The sequence below is a fragment of the Carcharhinus amblyrhynchos genome, chromosome 5 (genome assembly GCF_965287045.1).
Source record: "Carcharhinus amblyrhynchos chromosome 5, sCarAmb.v2.hapA, whole genome shotgun sequence".
Taxonomy (NCBI): domain Eukaryota; kingdom Metazoa; phylum Chordata; class Chondrichthyes; order Carcharhiniformes; family Carcharhinidae; genus Carcharhinus; species Carcharhinus amblyrhynchos.
This window is the reverse complement of record NC_137328.1, coordinates 51,248,992-51,266,584: the sequence shown is the minus strand read 5'-3', so window position 1 is coordinate 51,266,584 and position 17,593 is coordinate 51,248,992. Positions and strand designations below refer to the sequence as shown.

The window sequence follows — 17,593 nt, the reverse complement described above, 5'->3', positions numbered from 1 at the left end:
GGGGATTTGTTTGTTCTTGTAACTCCTGGTGGTAGCTTCCAGAACAAGGAGGAAACCCTGTGGTCAGGTGACTTGTGCTTTTGTTTGGTCTATTTTAAAGACACCAAAAAGAATGAAGTTTTGATGCAGTTTTTGGTTTACTTCCATTTTCTGCATCAAAAGATTCATTTAGATCAGCTAAGCACTATTTGTCTTTTACAAATGTTTTAACTCTAATGGAAATATTTGATAAGGGTTTTGTAATTGTAATCGGGGAAACATTAACAAATTAAGTTACCAGGAATGGCCTTGCACCATTTCTTGAACAAGGGTACCACATTCAGTACTTTGCAATCCTCTGTATCTAAAGGAAGATTGGAAGATTATGGCAGTCCCTTCCACCATCTCATCTCAACTTCTCTTTGCAATCCGAGATGCGAGCCATTCAGGCAAGGAAAAGCAGGATCTGATGAGCAGCCTTGCGCTTACAACTTGGGTAAGCTCTAAGACAGCAATTGCAATGAACTCTTGAGCTTCTAACTTTCTAAAGTTTCTAAAATAATGCCTTGACCAAGCAAGTTCAAGTAAAGACCGGCCTTGCTGGGTACAATTCAGCAGGTACACCTGAACATGGAAAGAAGGCTTCAACAGAATTCAAAAATATCAACACAGCTTTTGTTTTTACAAGATTCAGCAATATAATGAAGGGATATCAAGTCCATTTGATTTTGTGCTTTCAAAGATCCAACTTGCTTCCTTTTACAGCAACTCAGACTTTTAATATTACTGTGGCAGATGTAGTTATCCACTTTCATTTTTAGCATACTCAGTTTCCTCTTTTTTTCACTTGCCTGTCTGGTGTCAGGAGTAATTGCCTAGCAGCCAAATTGTGTTGTTAATGAATTTTTAATATATTCATTATTTAGACTCCACACATTCACAGGAACCCATACAATATCCTTATCCTTCATTTAACTCCACTATCCTCACCCTCAATCTGCAACTCACTCCAACTATGATTGCTGAAAATTTTCAACTCCGATTGTATTAAAATATGCTTATCACAAGATATGGAACAGAAGTGAGCAAATGGAGGGAAATTACAGAGCACAGGTGATCTAACGGATTGATAAAATGAGCTTAAGGGTTGAATCTCCACAACAAGTGATTCTGGATTGTGGGGAGAAAGAAAGGTTGAGGTAAGAATTTTTGAGGTCTAAGAAAGAATACTGAGATGATCACTGTTGCACAGTTTTTATAAGTTGGGGATCATGTGGGTGAGTGAAGCAAGCTTTTAAGAGATTTTGGACTTGAAAGGAAGCTAAGAGGAATAGATATAGGAGCACTGGCATTAATAATACCAATAAAAAAAAACTAGCCTTTGTTCACAGCAGACCAAAAGGTGTATATATCTCTCCATTAGAGGAGGATGATTTGTTATATATAGCACTCCACAAAGGTGTGGTAAGGCAAAGAGACAGGCTTCCATGAATCACCACAGTCAGAATGGGGATTGAACCCGCATCGTTGGTATCATTCTGCATCACACTCTAGCCAACTGAAAGACAAGGAGGGTTTCGAGGGAGTGTAATAGCACGGCACCCCTCAGGCAAATGTCAAGACACTGTAGGCTTCGTTAGGAACAAAAAAGTATCCATTGATAAAGAGAAATCAGGTACAGGGGATTGCAGCCCAGGGCTGCCTCAATGTAGAGACCCAGTTCATACATGCTTACTGCAAGGCTGCTCAATGATTCTGCATGAGAGGAGACCTCACTCTGGTGTGATTGGTCCCTCAAGCCAGCTGACCCTCTTCTGCTGTGCTGTCTTAAAGTCACAGAGTCACCAAATCACTAGAGAGGTTGGAAGCTAGGGGTGATGCCATTTACTTATCAAGTTTCACCTTTATTGGACTAGGAGAGCAAGACAGCAGCCAGAAGTACTTCACCAGAAATGGAGAAGAGATTCCTGTTTTGGGCTCTAAAGAGAGTCAAGAACTGGTGAGGAAAAATGGAACCCAAGTTTTTAGAAAAGGATATGAACAACGGAGCAGAGGTGAGAAGTTCAATTTGATGTTAGGAATATACTGAGAACAAAAATGGCTACGGAGGATTATGGGATTAGAAGTCAAAATGTAGCTATTGCTTCGACCTGAAAGAGACATGAATTGAAAGAAACAAGATTTTTCTTGTTCATTTAGAAAGTTAATCATTGAAGAGATGTTGCATCATGCAGACCTATATTTAGTAGACATTTCTAAATCTGCCTTTTTTTTAAATTTAAGTCCAATGCTGAGAAGTCATATGACTTCCAACTTAAATCCATTTAGGTTATAAAACTATAAATAAATGTAGGAGTAAGGCTTTGGTGAGTAAAAGCTTTGCCTGGTAAAGTACAGATTTGAACAGACCTGCCAAGACCTCTGGTTCAATCTCCTAAACTGTGATTAGTTGATTGCAATCACAACAGTTGTGTGGTACTACCGCTGTCCTCTTGTCTCCAAGCATCTCTAAGGAAATTTGGCATGTCAGCTACGACTCTCTCCAACTTTTACAGATGCACCATCAAAAGCATTCTTTCTGGTTGTACAGTTTGGTATGGCTCCTGCTCTGCCCAAGACTGCAAGGAACTACACAAGGTCATGAATGTAGCCCAATCCATCACACAAACCAGTCTCCCATCCATTGACTCTGTCTACACTTCCCACTACCTCAAAGCAGCCAGCATAATTAAGGAACCCATACATGCCAGATGTTCTCTCTTCCACCAGCAAAATGATACAAAAGTCTGAGGTCATGTACCAACCAACTCAAGAACAGCTTCTTCCCTATCAGACTTTTGAATGGACTTACCTTGCATTAAGTTGATCTTTCTCGACACCCTAGCTATGACTGCAACACTACATTCTGTACTCTCGTTTCCTCATGAGCCGTATGTTTTGTCTGTATAGCGCATAAGAAACAATACTTTATTATGTTAATGCATGACAGTCAAAAATCAAATTACAAAAGGGACCAAAAGTCAATAACCAGTATTCCAGCACTAAGTTGTTCATTCCATGAGTATAAAATTGAATAGAATCAGAAAGACTTGGAAGTGCAATATAGATGACTGATGTTCAATTTGTATATTATAAACCAGCTACTATCCTACTTCTATTTCCTTTTCCACCTTCATCACTATCATGCCCCCTGCCCTGCCTTAGCCCAATTGAATAACCTGCCAGCACCTTCTGTTGGGTGTCAAAGGGCTGTTGAAATCTGTGGATGTTTACAGGTATTACCTACTTGTGGTGTGTTTTGGCAAATTCAGGCATGTTGCCAAGAGATTTCCTGACCACTAAACACATACTCAATACTTGTTCTAAATTGCCAATACATCGTTAATGTATAAGGCATCCTGCCTAAAGCACAAAAGCTGCTAAACTACTCATGCTCCAACCTTCAGGAAAATGGGAGAACGAACATTGGGAAAATATAATACTGGAACTGATAAATAGATCAGATCAGATTTATTACTTTTCACACTTGTTTCACCGACTCTACCCAACAAATATTCTCCACACACCTGCTACAAAGTATACAATTTTAATATTTAGCAGGTACTAAATAAATATCTGTAGTTAATCAAAAGCTATAATTTGATGTTAACATTCATAGGACTACAGGAACATGTCTAAAACGTGAATTATAGCTAAGGTGATTCAGTCTTGGGTATCTTTTCTAAACAGAATCACCATGTGAATTTATATAATTCGCAAAACATTTTGGAAAGTCCTTGTGCATGAAGAGAACAACCATGTGGCTTTAGGTTTCTTCTGATTCAATATGATTACACATTGTTTCGGCGTCCACGTGAGAAAAATTAAGCCAATTTCAGACATCAGTAAAAACCTTTCCATTGCTAAATCATGACACTGTTAGATGCGTTCATAAAATGAATGTGATTGGCTGCCTGATACCAAAACAATTGGTTGTGAGGCTGTAACTTGCACTCCTCTGATTCTGTTTCCTTGCGCATTCCCAATCGTAATTCATTGCTACACTATTGGCACTCGTGTCTTCTGTTACCGAAGCCCCAGGCTCTGGAATTCCCATCCTACGGCCCCCTACCTCAATTTCCTTCTGACCCAACATTATCTTACACAGCTCTGTTTGTGAAAAGTCTGTGACTGTTCATTAAAGATTCTATATAAACGCGAGTTGTTGCTGCTACAGGGCAACATATTGGCTGACAACTTGCATTAGTTGCTGCATTCAGAGGATCAAGTTTAATATCCTTCCCAACACAGATTAGAACAAACCCATTGCTATTTGATTTACAAAAAATTCCTGAAATTCATGCATGGTCAATCTTACCTGTTGCTTCAGTAGGTGTTTTAGAAAAGATATTCAATAACCTTGGCTTTCGTTCACATACTCAGGATGTTTCTGCATTTTATGAATGTTAACATTGAATTACAGCCTTTGATGAACTTTGATTTATTATAAAGTGAAAGTGTCACCTTTTGGATGAAATGTTCAAGTAGAATATCCCAAAGGCACTATTCAGCAGAATGGTTTTCAACATTTTTCACTTAAAATCACCACCCAAAATAAACTAGGACTTGTTAACCTCATGAGTATTCATTTTACATTGCCAGTGGGATGTGGCATTTGCCATTATGTCAACAATGATTGCACTTCAAATGTAATTAATCAGGGAGGCAGTGTGGTGGTATTGTCACTGGACTAGTAATCCAGAAACTAAGGTTAATGATGATGACCATGAAACCCTCATCAATTGTCAATAAAAACCCATCTGGTTCACTAATGTCCTTTAGGGAAGGAAATCTGCCATCCTTATCTGGTCTGGCCTACACGTGACTCCAGACTCTCAGCAATGTGGTTGAATCTCAAACTTCTCCGAAATGGCTGAGCAAGCCACTCAATTCAATTAGAAACAGGCAATAAATGCTGGCCCACCCAGTGATGTGCACATCCCATGAATGAATAATAAAAAAAGTAGAAGTGTTTTGGAATCGATTCTTTATCTTTGTGAAAAATACTACTTTGTAAAAGATATTTAGAACAAAGTGGAAGTGGCTTGGATGAAGCATAAACATTGGTGTAGGCATTTTAGGGTGCATGACCTGTTTTTGTGCTGCAAGTGGAAAGATGTGCTTTGTATCAGTAATATGGTATATAAATTTCTGTGTTAATGCAGCATTGGCTGGGCATCCAAATAACTGGCACATCATATCAAACAGCACATCCCTTTGGCTGTTCACAACAGGCAAAGTACAGACCAGTCCATGCTTGCATCACCTAAGTGCCCAATATTAGTTATGATTCCACAATTGGACAACACAATTTTAAATCGATTTGCAGGATTGTTTGGAATATCAGTTGGACTTGCAGCATAGCTCAGGAAGCAATAGTTGTTTTAGGTTTGTATTGGATATTAGAAATAAGACTCAAGTGAGCCTAGTGTTTCTAGTGAGGGTTAAAATTTTAATTAGATCGATGTTAAATTCATTCCCACATGCAGCCACACATGCACACCCCCACACCCATACTTTCTCATACACACAATTCCCACATCTGTGGGGTTTAGGTTTAGTTTCAAACTGCGCGCCTGCATTGTGCTTAGTTTATGACGTGGAAAACAAATCAATCTTGGAGAAGGACTGAGCCATTGCTTAGCAACCAGGGGCCTCCAAGTTAGAAGACCTTTTGAGTTTAGTTTGAGCTGGACCCAGGGCAGTTGGAGCTTAACAGCTAAAAAGGAAACAACACTCTCAGCTCTGCCAGACACAGAAACAGGACAATGAAGTAATGGGAATAAAGCAAGTCCAAGAAATTAAAGAACAATTAATTCTAGAAATCAGGAAATAAAAAGACAAGTTCAAGGAAGGTTGAAGTCAAAGGGACAAAATGAACTGGAATTTGAACAAGGTACTGTTCGTTGAAATTAAAGACAGTTTAAAAGTGCAGACCTGGTGAAGTTGGCTAGTGAGGAGCCATATATCTGAAGCAAATGCAAGGCTGGTGACCTTAATACAGCCTGTGAAGCAGTTGTGTCCCATACCGAGGTAGAGCTAGGTATCCGAGGGATTGTGTGCAAGCTTGAATGCACATAGCAATTCAGGGGAGAATACTGAAAGGAGTGTTGCAAATTCTGGAGTTGAACCTTGTTGAACAGAGCTGAGGGACAGCATTGTTTGGCAGGAGATCAGATGTGCCTTTGAGAATAGAGTTTGGCAAACACTCAAGTGGAAGTCAGGGTCCACTGAGGTCAGTTAGCTGACTGTAATCATCTGGGGAGATTTGAGGGGAAAACCAAGTAGTTTTGATCGGGTGACATTTGCCATTTGACTTCAGAATAGACTGTGTCTGACTCCAGTTGGTCTGTTGGCTTACAGGGATTGTGTATTTACTGAGAATGTTACAGCACAGGAGCTATTTTGTTACCTGTGTTATCCCTAAAATCTGCCTACATTTGTGAATGTGAGAGGGAGATTGAAGGAGTATTGTATTATAGTCAAACTTCTTATTTTTGTGCTGTTAAGTTAATTTGGGATGGGCTGTCAGAGACAACTATCTCCATTAGAGATTGGCAGTCTTTTTTTTTAAAAGGAACCTTGCATGAATAAAGTAAAAGTTATGGTATTTTGAGCCAAGGTTCCATTCTGGGACCTTCCCGTCCCTGTAGTTACAACTGGGATTGTAACATAAGCTACATATATTCACACAAAGTGCCCTGTCCTTTGCAGGCAGAAGGAACATAGTGGCTTTCTTAACCAAACAAAAGCTTGGTGGTGGTGGGAGGCGGGGGGCATTCCTGCGTTCATTCTCCCATGGCAATGCTTTGGTCAGAGTCAGGCTGCCTAGTTTGAATTTGAACAAATGCTTGGCAGTTCACTGTTCCCTGATGCAAATTCCATAGCAACACCTCTTCCATTCAGAGTCCACATGCCAACAAATCAGCACTCATGTAGTGTAAACAGTACTTCTCGTTTCTTTAAGCAATATAGCCACAATGCTTCTTTTCAGCTTCTTAGGGTTTTTACTCAAGTATTTTACAAAGTTAAGGCCACATATAATACATTATTTTAACCTGAGGAATAACTGACCAAGTCTAAAAAATTCTAATAACCTTGAGGTCATGGCAATTTCACACTTCATGTTTTCCAAAGGTGGGAGATTGTAAGATAACATTTTCTGTGCTTATCTACTGATATATGAAGGTACAGATCAGTTCCTTGGAAACAGCAACAGCTCAGTTTCCAACACTCAGCAGATCTTCCTGCATGTGGATACTCGCATTTTAGTTAAACCATCTTCAGCTTGTTGATTCATGGTCACTGATAAATGTCTCAGCTACTTCATCCCAAATACAGCATCATCAATACCTAATCCTTCAATCACAATCACAAAAGCAACACTACTACAGTTGCGAGAGAAGAGCCTAAAGCCAGAACAGAGATCAAATACAATTGGGATATTTAAGAAGATCTAGATCACTTGAAAACTCTTCTGAACCTGAAGAGAAATATTTTTGTTGATTTTGTTTCCCTATGTGAATGCTTTGGGAAGATTGCTATTCCTGGAGCATTGGACCACACTTCATCTGCAAGTCCTGTGGCCATTTGTGGTATATACAATCTTTTATGATCTGAAGCTTTGTTCCAAAGAAATGTGATCACCAGGATCTACAATCCAAATCTATGTATTGTGATTCTCATTAGAATCTGCAAAAAATGTCAGATTTTGTGCTAGATTGATATTTGAAAAATTTCCATTAACAAAAATTTTAAAATCAGCTCACCCTAAAACAAACTTGTGTTCCCTTTGGGAAAAAAAGCTCCACATCTTTGGCGAGAGAAAAAAATTCTGAGTGTCTGTTGAGCCATTTGGAGTGAATTTAATTTTCAAACTTGGGGCGTGCAAATAAAATTAACAAGATGCTTTTTTGCTGCAAAGGAAATTTAGTCAATCTAATTTTTTCATGAGTTCATCAAATATCTTATGCATCAACGATGCCAAGTCTAGGAAACTATAAAACCATAATGTTCAAGTAACCATGAATTACCAGAAGCAAATAATATGGTTAAGAACACAGATGCAAATGAATACATTTAGGAATTCTTGTATCCAATAACAGAAAATGGGCATTTATTATTCATCTCTAATTGCATTTGATGAGTGGTGGACTGCTTTCTTCAATACAAAGCAGGACTTGCTAGGCCATATCAGGATGCAGTTAAAAATCATCCAAATTGCTGTGGGTCTGGGGTCACATATAGAATCATTAGAATTCCAACAATGCAGAAGGAGGCCAGTCGGTTCTTGAAGCCTGCACTGATAACTATTCCACCCAGGCCCTAGCCCCATAATCCTATGTATTTACCCTGCTAATCCCCTTGACACTGAGGGGTAATTTTAGTATTGGCAATCAACCTAGCCTGCACATCTTTGGAGTGTGGGAGGAAACCCATGCAGACATGGGGAGAATGTACAAACTCCACACAGACAGTAACCCGAGGCTAGAATTAAACTCAGGTCCCTGGTGCTAACCACTGTGCCATCAATTTTCTTCTCAAAAGGAAATCAGTTTGTAAAATATGCTGGTTGTTTCATGGTTATCATTACTGATACTAATTTATAATTTCAGATTTTATTTCTAATTAATTGAAAATCCCCAACAGCTTCAGTGTGGAATCAATCGAGGACAGGCCTCTTCAGCTGGACAATGGGAGATGTATTCGGGATGAGAATTTGGTCTCTCAGAGAGAGGAGGAAGGTGATCAAAAGGAGACACTTTGATTGGCATCACTGACCTGGGTTTAGGTCAATTCTGTGCTTTGTCAGGAAGAACCGGTTTCCAAAATGGAATTGTGGGAAAGATGGGCATGGATTTGGAAGGTGACAACATAGTCACTTGAGGCAAAAGGTAAATTGAAGGATAATATGCAATGACAGATTGAACAAGACGATTATTTTTTGAGAAGGGGAGAATGAGAAATTTGAATGGCTGGAGGACAGTACATAAGGAATTTAAGATAATGGTGGTATTTGGAAATAACTTTAATCTGCCTTAAATGAATGTAACCAATTTCCATAGCAGTACTGGTGACCATGATTTTTCTAAAGAATCGTGGACATCTATCGTCAGTTACAGGGGTGACATTTCCAGGCAGAGAAACAAAGGAAAAGGTCCATCTATAGGAAGCAGAAACTCTGACACACAGGCTCCACAAACGTGCTACTGCTTCAATGCCCAAAGTTACTTAGCTGTATAAAAAGCAAATTAGTTACCATCCAACAACATACCTAACGTCTAATTTTTAGGTTAAACGTATTCCACTGTGAGGAGTTTTATTCATTACGTAAATAATGAATAAACGAACCAGAATACATTCCATACATTTGACAGTAGTTCTTTTGTCCTTGTAACCAAAGGGCTTGGTTTATTATTTGACCTCATTAGACGTCAAAATTGATTTCTGCAGATGGTGGGGGAGGAGGGAAGTTCTGAAGTTGAGACCAATGTGGAAAAAGTAGATTAATTGGGTCAAAATGGTCTTTTCTATGTACTCATATAGAACCCTCAGCACAGCAATCAATCTGCCAACGCAATTGTACTGGATGATGTCGATCAGTGTCCGGCTCAATATGACTAATTTCTGGATATTCCCGACAATGGGATAAAGAGACTAGCGCAATGAGAGATAATCTATAGAAATGTGTGCTTTTCTTTCATGGTCCAAACATACCATAGAGACACATAATTACTGCTGATTTTAACATATGCTTCTTATTCGTTTTAGGTGAACAAATAACTTTCTTTTTGATACTCAAACACATCTCAAAGATGTGGAGATGCTGGCATTGGACTGGGGTGGGCACAGTAAGAAGTCTCACAACACCAAGTTAAAGTCCAACAGGTTTATTATTTGGAATCACGAACTTCTGGAGTGCTGCTCCAGTGCATCCACTCACCTAATGAAGGAGCAGCGCTCTGAAAGCTGATGATTCCAAATAAACTTGTTGGACTTTAACCTAGTGTTGTGAGACTGCTTACATCTCAATGATCGTAACTGTGCTATCAGAACATAGCTTTTTAAGCCATAATCAATAAGAATGCTGTTGAAGAAAACATGACAGGGTAGTGCTCCAAAATACAAATACAGGTCAATATGTTTAGGGTTCTGAAGCTAGGCAACTGGCAGCTAAAATGAATTCACTCCCCTTGATCCAATGAATGGATTTTGTAAAACCTTCAGTGTTTGTATAAAAATATTTATATCCAATTTCAAAGATTCCATAGAGACAAAACGTTTTTGCCAAATTACCTGTTACTCAGTTTAAAGAATTATTCAGGTAGGAAATACTATTCTCAGCATTTTAGTTCCAACATTGAGTATAAATGAGGACTAGAATGATACTGTAATTTTATCACTATTTGACCTGAATGGACAAACAACAGAATCACTTTGTTCTGAAGCAGTGCTGTAGAAAGTAGCTTGTTCATGTAAACAAAGTGGATTGCAGAAGCAGAACCCAGGGTGAAGTTTGACAACTTGAAATCAACACCAAGAAAGCGCCCCAGAAAATGAACTTTAGGGTAAAGCACATGAATGCATACACTTCCCTAATTCTTGAGCATAAGGGCTCTCAGAGCTCAGCTGGAGTCGGTGAACTATTAGCATTTCTGTAGGCCTGAGATGAACAGCTAAACCGCCTTCCCACCAATCACATACAATTATCTAATAAGATAGCACACAAGCGTTGAAAATGCTTGATATTTTGTATTAGAAAACACCTTGGTTCAAACCAATAATTCTTATTTATTAATTAAAGATACAAGGACAACCACAATATTGATCCAAATGGTTTCAGAATATCTCAGTGGGTTGCCACGGATGCAACCATTCCAGAGTGCAAGGTCACAGTTACATCATGTTAAAGAAGTGGTGTTGAAAATCAATCCACCACCACAGCTCAGCTAACACTAAAATTTCCTTGAGTTTCTCCTGCTTGATCAGCAGAAATCCTATTATGTATAAACAAATTTCTACCTAAGTTCAGTCAAAGTTACAATGACAGTGAGAGAAATCCCCAAGTAAATTCACCCCTTTATCTACTAGTAGCAAGTAATAATAAAGTTGTTGCATCTCAGGAAACTTGCAAGGTACACCCATTTGAGAATGGTGAAACTTGCATCGTTTTAGAACACGTCAGCTCAAACCAACTAGCGTCACTGCCTAATATAGTATCAACTCAGTATCAGAACAGATGCAAGGATTGCCAATGACAGAAGCAGGGGAATGCAACAAAACATTGCTTTTAATCAAATTAGTCTGACTAGGCTTGGAAAATGTAGCTACCAATCTTATTACCAGCAGTTAGTATGCTGTACCTTACCAGTAGAAAGAAATGACAAGAACAGTGAAGTTGCAAAGGGCAATAACTATAGCTCAGGTGATGGATTTTTAATGCATTTGAGCCATGTATACAACTAATTCACATTGTGCTGCAGTTGTACTCAACATTAACAAATTTACTTTGTATCACAGAATCCATTTATGGATTCAGTAAAGCAATTGTTTCAGTTCACATCCCATCTTTGTAATTACAGTAGTACTAAAGAGAAAAATGCCCAGTATTCTAGTTGTTGATTTATTTTCCTTAAATTGGTCAATTTCCAGAACCAATAGCATCTGTTGTCAGCCATTTCTTTTATCTCCAACAGCTTCATTGCCAAGAGGGGTAATGTGGGCAACTGGCTTTTGTTAATGTCTTGTACTTGCATCAAGGAACTAAAATCAAGTTCCCTAATTTTTGACAATTATTCTTTTTCTATCAAAAAACCATCTATCAGAAAATTTACTGCGCTATTCACCTGCTGAAAGGAACATGAAAACGTTTAGCTCAGTCTTGAAGTAAGATTTTAAAACTCAATAAATAATGATGTAAAGTGGGTTTTCCGCTTCAGCCAGAACATGCAGAATTAAGTAACCAATAACAAACAAACGTAATGGAGTTTATTTAAATATATATTTTTAGACCTATACTGGTGTCAATTTCAGTCAAGACTTAGGCTCAAATTTTGAATCTCAGCAATTACTTTTGTGCTGTTGACAAACTGTAGCCTCACTACCAGAGATTAATTCCTCTGTCAGCTAGAGACTTAGTGTTAAAGATAAAGGATAAATTTCTTTGGGGTGCCTCCTGTTCCATTGCTATTGGTCCAGTTGAAAGCTCATTTATACATGTAAGCAGACTTCCATTAAGTGCAGCCAAAGTAGCCAATTGAGAACCTGCAAGGGAATTCACTCCATAATTTATAAACATCATGTGATACCAAATTTGTTGCAACTCAATGAATAAGCATGCAATCAAGATTACCATTCAAGAATGGCATGCACTAAAAATAACACAAGCTCATAATATTTGCATCATTTTGAATAATGTTCACAATACATGCATGTTACTTGCCAGTCTAATAAAATACAATGGACTTCTGCTTAGAATTTTATTGTGCATTTCTCTTTAAAAAGAAACTATTTCAGCTTATAATCGAAAGTAATCAACACACATATCCACTGAATTAAAAACTGTAGTACCACATATGATAAACTATTAGCCAGTGTGAAAGATATAAAAACAAGCAAGATTTTCTGGGTTCCTGATAAACTCTGCCTTACATTACCAGAATCTCAGGGACTGGCTCTGAACTCTGAAAACTTTACAAAATGTCAAAACTTGTGCTAATTCACAACATTTGTAAGGAGAAGGAAAGTTGTTTCACAGTACTAAAATAAAGGACAGTTTTGCCTCAGCCCCTGCCCCCAAATGAAGTAAAAGGTAAGTACTCCTGTTAGCAGATGCTCACTCACCAATAGCTTGACAGAAGAGGTGAACAGATCCAGGGCTACACACACTATGTATCTGGTCGCTCAGCAGTGGTGGTAACAGCTGGACCACTGTACTGGACCAATCATGAGAAGACCCTTCGGATGGGGTAATAGCAAAGGAAGGAGCAGGCCCAAGAGGTGCAGGAGGGACCGATAGGAGTGAAAGGTAAAACAGGAGAAGCTGTGAGACAGAAAGGCACAAACCGAAAAAGAGAGTTCTAAAGATACAAATAACAAAGAAAATGGGTCATGCATTAAAGGATAAGGGAATCAAGAGACAGCCAGGCAAAAGTTACAGAAGTAGTGGTACTGAAAAAGGACTGCATAAAAATTTTGGCATGGCAAGGCTGATAGAGGAAACACACAACATTCAATTAAATTTTCAGTAGTCTAAAATGCTGTTTCTGTACAAGATGTGTTTGCTGGCTTTAACTTCTATTTACACAATTAAAAAAATAAAAAGTAGTTTTATACACAATTTCCTATACAATTAAAGAACTGATTTATATCACTAAATGTACCACATGGAATGCTCACTTCCCTAGAAGTTAGCTCTACATAAAAACCTTTGAGACATTTTTGTTGAATGAAACCATTTCAAAAGGAACCTGTTTTTGCTTATATACACAGTAGCAAATAAAGATGCCAGAAAACAAAATGAAATGAATTATACATAAAATTCAAACAAAATGAACAGTGCTGCCATAGCAGTGAGAGATTAAAAAGCTGGTTAATTGCACCAGTTGCTCTTATTCTCAGTAGCAGTTCAGTAGGTTACTAAAACAATTGAACATACATAGGAGCAAAACAGGTTCCAATGCTGCTTAGTCAGTCACTCCAAAGTCCATCAGATCAGGCTTTTACAAAATCCAGATTCAAAAAGCAACAACTTTGCAGCCTGTAAGAATCAGCTTGTTAAAGGATGCAGCCAACCAATTTTTTTTGTCCATGGTATATTCTTTGTCCCATGCCATAGTGGTCAAAATTCATTTGTGGTGATGCGGCTACAGATGATGCAATGCTCAGATGAGCATCAAGAGTCTTCCACTGGTAATGAAAAGTCTTTGCAACTAGGCCCTATGCGATGGCCATGGCTCAGTAACAGCATTTTAACAATGTACATTTTTTTTCCCTTTTAAAATGCATTAATTCTGTTAATCACAGTCTCATGGACCTCCATGTTTCATTGCAACACACACACACAGACACACACACACACAATCTAAAGCTACCCAAAGTATGTATAACATATCCTTTCCTCAATTCTTCTCAAGAGGCAAGCTAAAGAAAACACAGATCTATTATTAATGCTCTGATCCCTGAGGTGCTGTACAATGTTAGCTTAAACAAAGGCATCAACCTACATTAGATGCAGCAATAAGCCATTATTTCTAACAGAATATTACTCAAATTTTCAGTGCAACATAATACTACATATACAGTATATGCAAAAAAAGATTTATGCTCCAATTTGGACAGCACTTTGAAGATTTACCAATTTGATAAATTAATAATTTCCAATTTGGAATGAAACTCAAACGACCTGTATATTGAGCACATTTGAAAACTATTGAGATTGCTGAATATAATGCAGGTTGACCATGAAATTGATATTTGCTTTTAACTTATTTTGTCTGACTGAAAATCTTTCAAAGCATTTCATGATTTCCTTTTTTGCCTAGCTTCCTGTTCTCACACTTTGCAATCAGCTTTTCTGACTTTAAGCAATACCAAAAAACGCTAGCAAAGACTCTGGGCTTCCTCGTCAATGTATTTAATATCTATATCTTTCTCTGGATCAATGGGACCAATGGAGTGGTTTTCTTGAATTTGCTTGAGCTCTTGTGATTTCTCTGCATTTGGAATTTTTCCATTCCCACAGTCTGATTCAGTTTCATAACCCCTGTCCCCAGCAGCTATCTGCCCACTGCCTTTATTATCCCAATTGATTTTCACTGCCTGCTGTTTTACCAGCTCCTCAGACATATCATAATCTAATTCTGGCTTCTTCCCATCGCTGACTACGCACATGCGTGCTTTCAGGCAAGGACCCGGCAAGTATTTCATGTAACAGTTATAACTAAGTAGCATCAGGAAAAGAAGTGTCATCACCACAAGGAAAGTTAATGCCATCTTATACTTTCTTTCAGCCGCTGAAGGCTCACTCAAAGCTTCTACTCCTGAAATTAACAATGTAGAGATTGTGAATGTGGGAGTTGAAGTGTACGACACAGTTGAAGTGAACACATCAGTTTGAATCTGGGACGTGACAGTGTGAGGAGACCTTCGTTCTTTATCTGTGCTTGTCTCAGTTGTTGCAGAATTACCTTCCATCTTGGTAAATGGCGCAGTTGGGGAAGTTGTTAGGACTTTAGTTGGGTCCTCTACGATCAAATAATACCTTTTCACCACCTGTTTATACAGGCGTCCCTTCACAGTTTCTACTGTCCAACACTCATAGGTGCCAGAATCCTCTTCAGTAACAGAGAAAATCAGAAAATTGTTTTGAACAATCCGATATTTTGAATTCTCACTTAGAGTTTTGCCATTTAACTTCCATGTAACTTTAGCCAGACTAGACACAGGTAGGCACTTCAGTTCTTGAAACTCTTTTGGCTCTACTTTGCGTTCTTCAAATGATACAGATTCCACTATAAAATACAGGGGAAAAAGAAAAAACAATCGCGTCAATTTCTTTCAGCTTTGATAATACTGTCAAATATTCCACATGAATGTTCAAAATTTAAGTGGAACTCAACTGTAAGAAACGTACACCCCACATTCTGAAATAGCGATTTTCAGTTTTGCTTCATTATAAATATTAACAATTTTGAGTCATTTATTCCACAATTCATCAAATTGTTAAATTTAAACTGAAATATAATTACATAACATTTGATATTTTAACTACTGTTGATATCCGCATGCATCTAATATCTATAGATTTGATTTTAAATGAGCTGAGAAATGAAAATAATTAAGACATTTACACGTGTCCACAGTTTCTTCACCTGCCTTCATTGTAACTGGGTGTTGCTCTCAAAGCTTGGGCTTTTCAGCACACAAGGTCAGTCAAGGCTGGGATTAAAGACTGAATCGTCTATAATCAAAGATACAGGATGAACCTACTTCTGAAGGCTCACTGATTTAGTGACCCAATCGTGACATTCATGGAGAACTTGAAATATCTTGATGACAATTTTAATTTCCATACTTTGAAACATTATAATAGATATTCCTGGTTAGACTATTTCAGGTTAAGATATTTCTATTTAAAAAGGTTTAAATTCTTTATCAAAGCAGCCTTGCTTACTGACCAGCTCTCTGTTTTAGCAGCTTTATGCCATGATTTTAAAACAATAGATTTTAAGGAAAAAATAAATAATGAGTATATATTTTAGAATCCATACAGTGCAGATGGAGACCATTTGGCCCATCAAGTCTGTACCAACAATCCCATCCAGGCCCTATCCCTATAACCCCACTTATTTACCCTGCTAGTCCACCTAAGATGCAATTCAGCTTGGCCAGTAAACCTAATTGGACTGTGGGAGGAAGCCAGAGCACCTCACCCAGAGGAAACCCACGCAGACACAGGGACAACATGCAAACTCCACACAGACAGCCACCCAAGGCTGGAATTGAACTCGTGTTGTGAGGCAGCAGTGCTAACCACTGTGCCATTTTAAATTTTTTAAGGAAAATTTTCTAATGTTTTAAAAAACTTGCTAGGTAGATTCTACCATAGAGATGTCCCTACACTATACACAAACTGGAAACAGATAGGCTAGTTACTCCTGGAAAGTCTGCACAGTCATTCTGAAATTAGTCAGCAATGGATGACAGCAACCTGGGCATCAGTTTACTTCCAAATTTTCTTTCTCCCTACTGGGAGGCTAATTAATCCACAGGCAGCCAGGACCAGATTTGAAACTCAGTTTGGGGATCGAATGCCACATTGAGTCATAAATGGAGGAGGATAATTAACCAGAGGTGGCTGCTCCATGAACATCCCATCCTCAATGATGGGAGAACCCAGTACATCACTGGAAGAGACACAGCTGAAACATTTGCAGCCATTTTTACTCGAAAATGTCAAGTGCTTGACCCATCACATTTTCCTCGAGGTCCCCAACTTCACAGATGCCATTCAATTCTATTCACTCCACTTGATATCAGAAACAGCTAAATGCAGTAACAGCCAAGGCTCTGACAATATCCCAGATGCAGCACTGAAGACTTGTGCTCAAGAAATAGCTGCACCTCTTAGCCAAGCCGTTCCAGTGTATCTACAACACTAGCATCTGCCCAAGAACATAGAAAATTGGCCCAAATCCACAAAATTGTTCTGGCCACAAAAATGCAGGGCAAATGCAACCTGGTCAATTATCGTTTGATGAGTTTACTCTCAATTATCAAGGAATGCAAGTGTCACAGACATTGCTAACAGGTTGCACTTGCACAGCAATCACCTGCTCGTTGATACATGGTTCCAGCAGGGTCATTTGGCTCCAGATCTCATGAAAGCATTGGTCCAAGCAAGGGCTAAAAAAGCTGAATTCCAAAGGCGAGGTGAGAGTGACTGCGCTTGCCATCAAGGTAGTGTCTGACTGCCTTTGGCATAGAAATCAGGAGAAACTCACCAATGGTTAGTCATGTCTAGCACAAAGGAAAATAGTTATGAATATTGCAAGCCAATCATCTCAGGCCCATG

The 17,593-nt window shown here is 38.5% G+C and overlaps 1 protein-coding gene across 3 annotated transcripts in view; it reads right to left on the bottom strand.

Annotated features, from left to right (window-relative positions):
• The window catches only part of LOC145343022 (semaphorin-4D-like), a 167,966-nt gene that overhangs the window by 16,688 nt on the left and 133,685 nt on the right, over positions 1-17,593 (bottom strand). For 2 of the 3 annotated variants that reach the window (XM_080188759.1, XM_080188760.1), the window contains exon 15: positions 12,904-15,530. In XM_080188759.1, coding sequence (XP_080044885.1) covers positions 14,620-15,530 — 911 coding nt within the window. In that variant the 3' untranslated portion in view covers positions 12,904-14,619. Of the gene's footprint in view, positions 1-12,861; positions 15,531-17,593 lie in introns of those variants that run through there. The other variant, XM_080188762.1, reaches the window with a different exon arrangement.